The 13,609-nt window shown below is 38.2% G+C and overlaps 2 protein-coding genes across 2 annotated transcripts; both read right to left on the minus strand.

The window, feature by feature from the left end:
* Positions 1-2,239: 2,239 nt before the first annotated feature.
* On the minus strand, positions 2,240-5,821 carry LOC101084988 (olfactory receptor 52D1-like). Its single transcript, XM_045038820.1, has one exon. The coding sequence runs from the start codon at positions 3,814-3,816 to the stop codon at positions 2,872-2,874; it is 945 nt and encodes a 314-aa protein (XP_044894755.1). The 5' UTR covers positions 3,817-5,821; the 3' UTR covers positions 2,240-2,871.
* A 2,806-nt stretch (positions 5,822-8,627) lies between these two features.
* LOC101085238 (olfactory receptor 52D1-like) lies at positions 8,628-13,238 on the minus strand. The gene has a single exon (XM_003992844.4). The coding sequence runs from the start codon at positions 12,027-12,029 to the stop codon at positions 11,085-11,087; it is 945 nt and encodes a 314-aa protein (XP_003992893.2). The 5' UTR covers positions 12,030-13,238; the 3' UTR covers positions 8,628-11,084.
* Positions 13,239-13,609: the final 371 nt, after the last annotated feature.

The following is a 13,609-nucleotide window of genomic DNA, read 5'->3' on the forward strand; positions in this document are numbered from 1 at the left end:
GGCTATAACAGTATTTTCTAAACTCAATGTTTTTCTGCAATCTAATCATCAATAGTGAGTCTACTTTCCAACCCCTTGATTTGGTCAAATCCTTTGACTGCTTTGAGCAATAAGATACTACAAAAGTGATGCTGTCTAAATCTTGGGTATAGACCATATCTGGTCCAGCAGCTTCTGGTCTTTACCTCATGAAGCCCTGAAACACCAGGTAAGAAACCCAGGCTAATTTTATGGAGAGAGAGCCTAGGGGGAGGAGCACTATGGCACCAGGCTTGTCCATGAAGAAGCCACACTGGATGTCCATTCTCACCGACTCTTCACAAGATTCTAGCCCCACGCAACCCTTTTTGTCACGCAACCATGAGAGAAAAATGAAATGAGAGTATTGAGCCCAAACAATCCCAAAATCTTAATTTGGGAGTTGTTTATAGCCTAGCTAAATTAATTATAACAATTGAGAAGGGGAATTATATTTGAGGGAACACCAATGGTACACTGAAGGTGAAACAACATGCCCTAAATAATATTCAGAAATGGAGTCGAAGAGATTTCACTATAATATTATATATTTAATTTTAGTGTAGAAAAAGATCATGTAAAGAGGCAATTGTCATATGTTACAATCATGTGTTACAATTAAGGAAGGATTGAGTGACACTGGAGACCACTGAAAATGAACCCAATAGAGAGTAGAGAAAAAGAAGAGAGGGAAGGTCAAGGAAGGCTTACATAGGAATTATTGCATAAAATGAGTCCCAGAAAATGATAAACAGCATGTGGTAGGGGCATTCGGAGAGGAGTCGTTAATTTATCTGAGCAAAGTTAGGTCTCTGAAAACTTGTTCAGGCAAACTGCAAGGAGTTTAATAGTGGTTTTGCATATTTATGGATGTAATTAATATGTACGTCAGATACACGTGTACATATATGTGCTTTTGAGTGCTTGCGTTTCTCAGGGATGGTGTACGAATGTGTATAAGTATGAATACGATAACATGTTTCAGAGACAGACTGAGAGAAAGGGAGGTTTATAGACAAATAAGATGATCGGAAGCATGTATATGAAACAAAAAGCATGTATATTTGTATCATTTGTGTGACATAAATGTCATCTGTGTAATTTTGTTCCAGTTAGACTTAGGGATATCTAAATTGTGAACATTAGAGATAAGAAGATGGGTATGATTTTCATGTATAGGTTATCCCGTGGCTTATGAGTTGATGTTCAATACTGTTTCTGAAAAACTAAGACAAGGAGGATTACAATCTGCTTATGTGCAGTGCAAAATTCAGTTTCTGGGCATGGACCTTAAAGAAACGTCAGTGTGAGGGTAATGGGAAGGCATGCAGACCAGCATCTGAATTATAGGCCAGGTCAAGGAAACCTAGTGTCTGGCAATACAGAAAATGAGTGATATCATCTGAAGGCAGGCATTAAGGCAAACAAATTGAAGTGTGAGATGGGAAGAATTTTGAGTAAGAAAGACCAAGTGAAACTGCCTCCAAAATAGCATTAAGAATGAGCTAAAGTAGCAAGGAATGTGTTGTTTCTTTTCAAATAAAGCAGTCAGCTTTAGCTGGATTGATGCCTAATTATGATTTAGTGAAAAGAAAGCACCTGGCAAGGCAGATGGGCATCAACTCAAGCAATAACTTGAGTGCTGGGGAGTTTAGACTTTGTCTTGAGGAATAGGCTGCTGGAGATTTAAGTGGACAAAATGAGATATTTGCTTGGGAAAGACGTGTGGCAGTGCTAATAACAACTTTGGATAGGCGAGAGATTTGGTATAGGAAAGTAAGGAGAATCTGCAGTACACTGATGAAAGTATGAGGTAGAGAAGTAGAGAGTGGAAATGTGCAGGCATGTCTTGGTCACTGGTTGGATGAAGGAAAAGAAATAAAGACAACTAAGTAATTTCAAGCTTTTTTATTTAATTTAACTGAAGTCAAAAGAAAAAAATGGGGAATGCAGAGGGACAATCAAACTAGGAAGGAGACTAAGAGTTTAGTTTGGGAAGATTTAAGTTGAGGGTATATATGAAGAGTTGTTCACAAGGCTATTATAATGTGGGTTTTTTTGTGTGTTTTTTTTTTTTTTTTCTAGAACACAGACAGTTTAAGATACAGATTCAGGTGTCTTGAATATGTGAAAGTATATGAGGTCAGGTAGGCGGAAGGGAGAAAACGAAGCTAGTGAAAAAATAACTTTGTTAAAGGCCTTCTCCGCCCCCCCCCCCAGCTTTGTAAAATACTTACCTACCAAGTCCAACCCACTGTATATTGGTTCCATATTTAGACACCAATAGTAACTCTCTATAGATGACTCTTCTGCATTAAAACCATTCAGACCAAAAAGGAGCTCATTACTCAGACATGATCATAGATATTTATACATGTTTATTCCCATTAGGATTGTTTTTTATGATATATAATTTTATGTTGGTATAATATCTGAAAACATAGGTGTGGAAGAAAAATCATGGAATCAACAAAAAATTTGGATACTTATTTTTGCCCATAGATCATGAGAATGTATGACTAAATTCATTTTTTACATCATTTGAAAAAAATGAGATTACAATTTATGTTCTCTGATGGGATTAAATAATAGAATTAACAACAAAATATCTCCTACTTTATAACTTACATAAACATTTGGGGAAGGTTCTGGTCATGAGAGTTTCATAAAAACTACATTCTGACAGAGAGAACATGCCCCCCATTATGTGCCCACACTCACCAAATCCTTCTCTTGCCTTTGCTATTCCTTTGCCCAGGAAGCCTCAAATCAGGCAACCATTATCTCTACCTTCAACCTAACAAGATTTCCAGCTCCATATCACAGGTATCCTGTCCACCTCAGATATCATCCTCAGTTTCTATGACAGCGGAGGATCCGTAGTACCCGCTCCCGCATTTGCTTAGTCCGGGCTCCATAAATCAAGGGGTTGGCCATGGGAGGCACTAGGAAGTAGAGGTTGTCAATGATAATCTGGATATAGGGAGCCATATGGTAGCCTAAAATCTGGGCCAGGACAGAGAAGACAACAGGAGAATAAAAGAGAGCTATGACACAAAGATGGGAGCCACATGTACTGAGAGCTTTGCCCCCTGCCTCCCAAGAGGGGATCCGAAAGACAGCATGAAGGATCAGCCCATAGGACAGAATGATAAAAAGCAAATCAAATCCCACAGATGTTACAATAACCATGAGGCCATAGACAATGTGGTTGGAGATGTCCCCACAGGCTATCTGTACCACAGCCATGTAGGCACAGTAGGAGTAAGAGATGATGTGGGTTTGGAAGCTTTCCAGTCTTTTTGCCAGGATGGGTGCTGGAGTCAGCACTGCCACCGCCCTTGTCAGGACAGCCAGAGCCATCTTCACAAGTATGTTGTTAGCAAGGATGGTTGTATATCTCAGAGGGTACCAGATAGCCACAAATCTGTCAAAAGCCATGGCTAGGAGGATCCCAGACTCCATGACATAAAATGAAGGGATGAAAAACATCTGTGCGAGGCAGGCATTAAAGCTGATGTCTTTGGCATTCATCCAGAAGATCCCTAGCATGCGGGGCACAGTGACACTGACCAGGGACAGGTCAACAACAGACAGCATGGCCAGGAGGAGAAACATGGGCTCATGAAGACTCTTCTCCACCCAGATGATGCATAAGATGGCGGCATTCCCAATCATTGTAATGACAAATACCAAGAAAAAAGGCACAGAGAACCAGCCATGGGAAGATTCCAAGCCAGGAATTCCAGCCAGGACAAATGTCAAGGGTTGAGGAATGGAGTTGTTGCAAGAGGACATCCCTAATCTGAACTCCTAACAGTCTGATTCCTAGGGAGAAAGAAACAAGGGACATTTTGAAATCACAGCATCATTTGCACCTAAAATGCTGGATATTCCAGTAGCTTATGGTGATAATCATAATTATACTGCATAAACTAATGATCAAAAGCTTCAGTTACTTAAGGTGTGGAGGGAGATAATCCTAGGCTACTCTCACTGAAGAAGGGAGAAGCAGTCTCAGGTATAAATTTTAAATTTTGAAGAGCCCCCAATAAGAGTGGCATATCTGCTAACATACCACTGTAATGTTTATACATCATAAATTGAGATCTAAGTATTTCATGTGTCAACTGCATTTGCCAAAAAGCACACGATAGCCACAGGATAGTCAGACCTCCTCGAAGGTAACTTGGAATAGTTAAAATAGCAAAGCCTTTGAGAAAACACATGTCTGGGATACAATCTCAGTCCTGCCACTTAAGTGACTTGATCAAGCTGTTTAAGACAAAGCCTCATTTCCTCATCTCAAAATTGGGATGAGGCTTACCTTTCAAAGCTTGAAGTGAGGATTAAATCCATGATTAAATATCAATATTGTATAAAACATGCAACGATCCTGGCATAATTTTCTGAGTGTATTGATATTCTATACATGCAAATTTTCTTCTTTTTCTAGAAGTACAAATTTTAAGTGAGATATGGAGAAAGTAATGTTCTTTTGGTTGTTTCTTGGAAAGAACTGTAACGAGGATAATGAATACTCTTTAATTGACACCATAAAAAGGAATATTTGATGGCCCTAAATAACTTTATCCTCAAATACTAAAGAGCAAAAAAAAAAAAAAATAGTGTCACCAGAAATAGATATCTGGCCAAATAAAGGATGTTAAAAAATTTTTAAAGGTGCATTTTAGTCCAATAGGGGGAATGATCCTATCACAAATTCAAATAGAAAAGACAGTCCTGTGACACCAGAAGCTCACTATCAATTGGAGTTTTCAGGTAGAAATTGAATTATGAACCATGAAGAATAATGTAGATAAAATTTCTCCATGTGATGGGGACATTAGGACATTACAGAGTTTTAACAACATGGTAAAGTTCTGTCTGAGCAATCATGAACAGTTGCCAGGAACAACTATATCAACATTAATCATAAGTAAAGACACCACCAATTTAGACATAAAAATTAGAAATATACTTATTTTCTGAAGAGTGTCACTGGGTATCCTAAAGATTGTAGATTCCAACCATGGCCTTACAAGGGCTGGTGATGGTAGTATGTGGATTAAAAGAGAATCTCTTTTTCCCTCCATGACCTTGCATCCCAGGATTTTCTACTCTTTTCCCTCCTTTTCCTCTCTTTTCCTAGAGTAAGTAGTACCTGTAGATGGTTGTGAGTCTAGTCACAGTGGGACTGGGAGCAGCAAAGCATTCATTTACTGAAGGTATGGGGAAGATCTGCTGATGACCAGAATAAAAGGCAGATTTATGCTGTTTGTTCTGGTCCTTGGGGATCCCTACTGGCCTCTCTGTTGGCAAAGTGCCTTATTTAGCCTGGATATTCTGGAAAACAAATCCTAGAGCCAATCACTAAGGATACCACGTACGAATAAGAGCAGATATTAAGGAGCACTGTAAATCTAACTGTTGATAAGGTTTAGAAACCCTAGAGAGAAAGAGTAAGGGCTGGAGAATCATTTAGGATGGAAATTAAAGCACACCTGGAGTAACAGAAGGCAGATGTGTGTGAAGCTATAAGCATTTTAAAATTGCTACAGCTTGCTTCCAAACCAATAGTTGAAATCATTTTCATTTCCAGTGACTTTGGGACCTCTATAAGCAAAACTTAAACTAAAATTAGGAGTCTTGATTTCCTAGATGCAATTAAAATCCACAAAAAGTTGGGAAAAAAAGGGGGATTAAGAGCACACTTATCTTGATGAGCCCTGAGAAGTGTACAGAATTTTTTTTAAGTTTATTTATCAATTTTTGAGAGAGACACAGAGAGAGAGAGAGAGCCCAAGCAGGGGAGGGGTAGGGACAGAGGAGGGCAGAGGATCCAAAGTGGGTTCTTTGCTTATAGCAGAGAGCCTGATTTGGGGCTCAAACCCACTAATTATGAGATCATGACCTGAGTTGAAGTCGGACGCTTAACAGACTGAGCCACCCAGGCGCTCCCAGAATTTCTGAATCATTATACTGTACACCAGAAACTAATATAACTGTATGTTAGTTATGCTTCAAAAAATGTATTCACTGAAATACATCTTAAGTGACTAAATAAGGCCCTTGTTAGGTAAGTAAGATATATAAAAAGAAACATAAAGGAGCGAGATTAAAGTAAGAACAAGAGAGGAGCTCTATAAAAAAATTTTTAAAAAAGCACAATACTGGGTTTAGGAGAGACTGAGTTTCAGAAAGACCTTTGGCAGAAGTCAGAAGCTCAATCTGAGAGTAAATGGTAAAGAGAGGGAAAATCTGTTAACTGTTTTGCTGGTGGTCAAATATAAAGATCCTAATGATAGTGACTGGATCTTGTTTGTTCACTGTTATTTCCCCAGTGCCTGGTGAATTGCAGGTCTTCCAATGTTTACATATGAATAAATGCACACACTCTTCCCCTGCCCCCACAGGTCTCCACTCTAGACTCTAGGCCTATAATAACACCTGAAGGGTAACCAACAGTCCTGCAACCTGTGAGCAAAGTCTTCATTAAGCCATTTTCTCCTAGCCTAAAGTATACTCAGGGTACTCAAATAAATTTAATTCTTTCTATCATGATTGCTACCAACGTGGATCAAATTATTATCATATTGTCCTCAAAAACTTTTATAATGTTCTAAGAGGCCTTTTGCATTCCTTTCTTCCATTCTTTGTCGCAAAACATTTTCCTCACTGTAGTCACAATGGTCTTTTTATTTTCCCTGTATGTTTCCTTATTTTTGAGAGGGGGAGAGAAAGAGAGAGAGTGTGCATGTGCAAGAGAGAGAAGGGGACAGAGGATCTGAAATGGGCTCTGTGCTGACAGCAGAAATCCCCATGTGGGGTGGAACTCACAAACCATGAGATCATTACCTGAGTCGAAGTTGGATGCTTAATGGACTAAGCTATCCACGTGCCCCCACAATGATCTTTTAAAAACACAAACATGATGTCACTCCTGTGCATAAAATGTTCACAGTCTTCCTCTCATTTTTAGGATAAAACTGAGAATCCTCAGCCCCAGGCATCCACTCTTCACTTCACTCTCTGTCCTTCAGCCCACAAAATGGACTCTCTCCAAGTTTTCAAACATATGGTGCCACTTCCTATCTAAAGATCCACCCACACATGGTCACATATCCTGTTCTCTTTCCCTGTAACATCACCAGTCCCATTTCATAATCTTTCTTTTCTCAGCTGCTTAACTCCCACTTGACATTCAAATATGTTTTTTTTTAATTTTCTTTTTAATGTTTATTTTTGAGAGAGAGAGCGAAAGAGAGTGAGTGAGAGAGAGTGCAAGCAGGGGCAGAGCAGAGAGAGGGAGACACAGAATCCAAAGCAGGCTCCAGGCTCTGAGCTGTCAGCACAGAGTCTGATGCGGGGCTCAAACCCACGGACTGGGAGATCATGACCTGAGCCAAAGTCGGAAGCCCAACCAACTGAGCCACCTAGGCGCCCCTCAAATATCATTTTTAAGGAAGCTTTCCTTGACTCCCTTAGACTAGAGAAAAACCCCATGTTATGTGCACTTACAGAAATCTTTGTTTCTACTTGACAGCCCTTAGTATCCAGTGTAATTATGCATTTGAGCATCATTTAATTATTTCACATTACATTTCCCCAGAATGTAAAGTCCCTGAGACATGCACTTGTGTTTTGCTCACCTCTTCTCAGGACCTAGCACAATCTGGCCCATTTTAGCCACTCCATCATTTTTTGATGCATGAATATATGAATAAGTTGTATATCTTCCTTCCTTTAACTAGAATTCAATTCAGAATCTTTGAAGATTTAGATTTAGTTTTGTGTTTGTTATTGTTGGACATTTCTTATTTGCCATCCATTGGTTATAATCTGTGAGTACTAACTCCTTAGTTTTTATTTCCAAACCTAACATGTAAGCAATGCTGATACTTGTCAGGGGATATATTATAATTAAATTCTATGGTTCATAGTATTCCAAATAACAAAAATGTAGCAAGAAGGTCCAGACTTAATAATTTGTCTTAAGGAAACATCCAACATAATGGCAATAGTCTCAGAGTTTACGTTTCCTTAAGATGTCTTTTCTCTTTAGACTGGGAGAGATCTGTCTCTACTGTCACTGTCATTACTCTCCATTATCTTACAAAAAAAGATCATTGAAAGATATCCTTATGGCTTTAGTCCAGGTCCCTTAATTACAACTATCACATGATCGGGAGTTCTAAAATACAGGAAATGTGAATTCAAATATCTTATTGCTTTATTCATTCCTTCAGAATCATTCACTGAACACATAGGTTCACAGGACACTTGGAGGTGCTATAGATAAAAAGTAAATGGGATTTCAAAAAATACAAAAACACTAATTCAAAAGGATATACACACCCCTATGTTTATAGAAGCATTATTTACAATAGCCAAATGATGGAAGGAGCCCAAATATCCACCAACTGATGAATGGATAAAGAAGATGAGGTATATATACACAATGGAATATTACTCAGCCATAAAAAGGAATGAATCTTGCCATTTGCAATGACATAGATGGAGCTAGAGAATATGATGCCAAGTGAAACAAGTCAGTCATAAAAAGGCAAATACCATATGATTTCACTCATATGTGGAATTTAAGAAACAACAAACAAGGGGAAAAAAAGGAGAGGAAAACCAAGAAACAAGACTCTTAACTATAGAGAACAAACTGATGGTTACCAGAGGGGAGATGGGTGGAAGGATGGGTTAAATAGGTGATGGGATTAAAGAGGACACATGTCATGATGATCACTGGGTAATCTATAGAATTACTGAATCACTATATTGTACACCTGAAACAGATATAACATTGTGTGCTGTGCTGGAATTTAAAATAAAATAAAAAAATAAATAAAATAAAAGTAAACGGATTTTAAAGTGGGATTAATTACTGTCATTTTTGTTTAAATCCAGACTATACCACTTAGTCAATATTTGACTATGAGCAAATTATTTAATCTCTCTGAGTCTAAATTACTCATATGTAAAATCAAGACTAATAATCTAGTGATTATGATGATAATTATATAATTTAAATTGCATGTATATGTATCAATGTATACATTTACCCACACACATATATACATATAAATGCACACCTATGTCTTGCAAATCTGACATATAATAAATACACAAAATTATACTTGTTATGATAATCCACGATGTTAACTATGTTAAGAGTCTTACATGCTTTCATTCATTTAATCCTTAAAATTCTACGGGGCAAGAAATCTTACAACCCTCATTTTATTAATTTTGACAACAAGGTCCAGAAAGTTTGGACAACTTGCCTGTGAGCACACAGATAGAAAGTGACAGAGATGAATAATGAACTCAGCACTCTGCTTCTAGAGCCAGTGCACTTAACCCCAAACCATACCAAGAGTTTAATTGGAAAAAGGCATATTAAGAATTTAACTAAAATCTATCATGGCATTTTTTACAATAGAGGTGGGGGGAATTTTTAATTAATTTGACTTGAGGAAAGAAATGTAATCTTTCTGATAAGGTGGGGGAGTTTAAACAAGAGCTGGATCTTGAAGGATAATTAAGTTCTTCCCAGGTGACAAAGAGAATGGGTAGGAGAGAAACATTCTAAGCAAAACATGAAGATATGGAGAGACGTATTGTTTGAATGAAGGCGGGGGACTTTATGAACAGGACCAGTTCAAATGATATATAAGAATGAGAAGAGAAGGAGCAGAAAAGAATTTCATTAAGTTTTGCTTTGCTATTCTGGTGCTTACACGGGTCTGACATATCAATTCTGTTTGTTTTCTAAATTTTTATGAGGATAACTATGATCTCAATGTAAAGGATGTATTAGACATAGTAATTAAAAGCTAATGCTTTGAACATATCAGTGGCAACTGTTGAAATATCCCAAATTGAAAATTATAAAAGCTTGAACAACATTGCAACAGAGTCTAAGGAAAAGGAATACAGAGAAGCGGCCCAGATATTTACTTCTAAGAAGCTCCTATACTAAACAGAAGAAAGAAGGTACAAACAATACTTTACAAATGGAAAACCACAAAAGAGAACATCAATTCAAGGAAATTCAGCATGTGTTTATTGAGTGACTCTGGAGTAATTTCCATTTTGTACAAGCCAAGAAGTGAAGGAATCATATTTTTTAAGGAGAAAATATTCAGACTTTTACCAGTAAAATACTTATATCTTTTTTAATAATTTTATTTTTAATTATCACCAGGAGCATAATCACTAAAAATGTATTAATTGAGTTATTTATAATAATAGATACCTCCTTTAGCAAGCACATGTAATATCTGTATCTAGTTCAGTGGGCTTGGGCCTAAGCTCTGGGCAAATTCCCAAGTAGATACATACCATCAAGCATAAAGTTGTTTCTGGTTTCAGGATAATTTGTGATGACGGTAAAGAGAATATCTTTAAGAGACCCAGTCTTAGTTTAGATAACAAAACAATAAGAGGCACAAGTTATGCTTTGTGGAGACAGAATATTCTATGAGCAATATGTTTAAAAATTCTGTGGGCTTGATTACTGCACTATTGAACATTTCCACATGTCTGCTTGGCAACTTGTCTTGTGTGTGTCCATTCTTGTGACTAAAATACACAATTACTATGTCCTGTATTAAAAAGACATCAATCCTATTATATTGCCTCTTCTGTAGAATATTGATAGTGATCATTAAATTTTCAATTGCAAATACTTTACATGGAATTTTTGAAGTTCTCATGGGCTTTTTCACTTTTTTTTTAAATCACGCCTACTTGAAAATAAACTACCACCCCCAGTTACAACACAGATCAGTAGCAGCAAGGAGCAGAAAGGGACTGCTTTCCAATTAAAAAAGCTTTAAGGAAGCTCCTTAAAATCCATGTGTGCACAAAATGTCTCACGCCCTCTAGTTTCACTACAATTGTGGAATTTCTATTAGGTGTGGTCACTCTTCTCTGTGAAAATGTCTGATTTCAGTGGGAGAAAATTCCATGTCATTTATAAAAATGGGATCAATTATTTCCCTACTTCCCTTCTGATTATGATACCATCTCTGCAAACAATTCCAGGATAATCAAGTGACTTTTACCTTTAGAGAACTAAGGACATGGTCTCGAATTTTTTTGGTTCTAATACCATAAACAATGGGGTTAAGGAAAGGTGGTACCAGAAGGTACATATTGGCAATAAAGATATGAATTTGGGGGGCCACATTGTGGCCAAAGCGGTGAGTGAGGAAGGTAAAGACAGCTGTGGAGTAGAAAACAAGGATGACACAGACATGAGAGCCACAGGTTCCTAGAGCTTTAAAACTTGCTTCCTGTGATGGAAGGCGAAAGACTGCACGGAGGATTAGGGCATAAGAGACAGCAATGAAAAAGCCATCGCAGGAACCAATGACAGAGGCTACACTGAGGCTGTAACGTTTGGTAGCTCCTGTGTCCACACATGCCAGCTTCACCACGGCCATGAACTCACAGTAGGTGTGGGTAATGACTCGTGTTCTGCAGTAGGGCAGCTGCCTGAGCAGGATAGGATGTGGGGAAAAGAAGGCCACTCCCCGGAGTACCACAGAAGCTCCCATTTTGGCAATGCGAGCATGGGTGAGAATCGTGGTATGGTGCAGCGGATGACAAATGGCCACGTAACGGTCAAAGGCCATGGCCAGGAAAAAACCCGATTCCATAGCAGTAAAGCTATGGATGAAGAACATTTGAGCCAGGCAAGCATCAAAGGCAATGTCACGCGCTCCAAGCCAGAAGAGACAGAGCATGCGAGGCAGTGTAGATGTGGAGAGGACCAGGTCAGTGACGGACAGCATGCACAGAAAGAGGAACATAGGCTCATGGAGACTCCGCTCTGCCCTCACCACGGCCAGGATGGTCACATTCCCCACCACAGCCACCATGTACATGGAGCAGAAGGGAATCCCAATCCAGATATGCAGGTGCTCTAGTCCTGGGATGCCCATCAGCAAGAAGGTGTCTGGAGATGTTTGAGATTTATTGGCTGGTCCCATAGTACTGCTGCTCTCTGTCTTTTGTGGAAGCAATCCTCCTTTTTAGGGCAAAAGTTTTCTGGCAAGATCATCACAATCAAATCTGGCAACAAATGGAAAACAAAACTGGAAGACCCCAAAATATCACATTAGAAAACATTCAGGTTATAATTTAGAGTGAAAAAAACTTAGTAACACTAGGCAAAACTATGCAACCCAACACAAAGCCCTTATTCTCAATCAAGTCATGAATTTCACAAATTTGTTCAAAACAAAGCAGAAAAACCCAACTTTGTAACATCCATGTACAATAAAACTCGTTGCCACTCCTTGAATTCACAATTCGATTCAGTCATAAGGCCAGGTAAGCTTTTGCTAAAATATCTGGTGTTATAGGCAAAATGGATCTTAGAATTTATCTAGTCCAGCAGCCTTCTCAATGTCATCCTGAAATGTAATTTTCTAGCCGATGTCTCACTTTCTCAAGTATAGTTACTCATTTCTCAGACAGTCCTGTTTTTTCTAGTGCTGTCACAGAACCAAGCCCCGGGAGCTGCAAGGCATTACTGGCCTTTCTGATGGAGCACTACAGACTCACCTGTCTTCTGCATAGTCTTCACAAAGTCATTTAATACTCATGCTTCCACTAAGTTCTCTTCTGTTCTGTACATTCTGTGTCCAGTTCTGAACTTTTATTACTTGTATTTGAATATACTAGTCACTACAGAGATACATGCACTTGTTATCTCTTTTGATTTCTACACTATTAGTGTGATTTCAGTTCAAATTATTTCTTATACGAAGTAAGGAAGAAAAGTAATACTTAGTTGATCCTAACATGAAAAAAGACATTGTCCTGGAATCCTTCTATTTGTTCATTTTAGCTAGAAAACCAATGCAAACCAAATATTTTTCTGCCAATTTTACCAGTTAGGAAACAGAAGCCCAGAGTGCTACAGATAATGCAATGGCAGCACAGAAAGTCAGGCGAGAGACCAGAACTCTTAACACAAAACTCTGCATGACTGCCAAATTCATGATATTTTCATTATGTATACTCAATATTTCGTGGCACAGTTGTCAGTCTTAGTCAACTATAACCTATTAATATTTTTCACAATCTTCAAGTCAGATTTCTCAAGATGATTTCATTTAATTTTTTTTAAAGGTTATTTAGTGTGAGAGAGAAAGAGCGAGCAGGGGAGGGGCAGAGAGAGAGGGAGAGAGAGAATCACAAGCAGGTTCCGTGTTGTTAGTGCACAGCCTGATGCAGGGCTTGAATTCACAAACTGTGAGATCATGACCTGAGCCAAAATCAAGTCAGTCACTTAATCAACTGAGCCACCCAGGTGCCCCAAGGAAGACTCTCAAAGAGATTTTAAACAAATGATTAAAAAATTAGCCCTTTCATTTAAACTTTATAATCTGTAACTTTTTAAAATAATCATTATCATGTGTTTCTTTTGTTATTATTAAGCATTTATCCACATACATACATCTACATAAAAACAAGTGAAATATAATTTTGATGTAAGTAGATTCCAATAACAGGATTCTTTTTATGATCCTGGAATATTGTATTGATCCCTCTAACATGGTGT

Source organism: Felis catus, chromosome D1 (assembly GCF_018350175.1).
Source record: "Felis catus isolate Fca126 chromosome D1, F.catus_Fca126_mat1.0, whole genome shotgun sequence".
Lineage (NCBI taxonomy): Eukaryota > Metazoa > Chordata > Mammalia > Carnivora > Felidae > Felis > Felis catus.

Excerpts from the sequence above, each read along its gene's own strand:
- LOC101084988 (XM_045038820.1), bottom strand. The coding sequence starts at position 3,816 with ATGTCCTCTTGCAACAACTCCATTCCTCAACCCTTGACATTTGTCCTG.
- LOC101085238 (XM_003992844.4), bottom strand. The coding sequence starts at position 12,029 with ATGGGACCAGCCAATAAATCTCAAACATCTCCAGACACCTTCTTGCTG.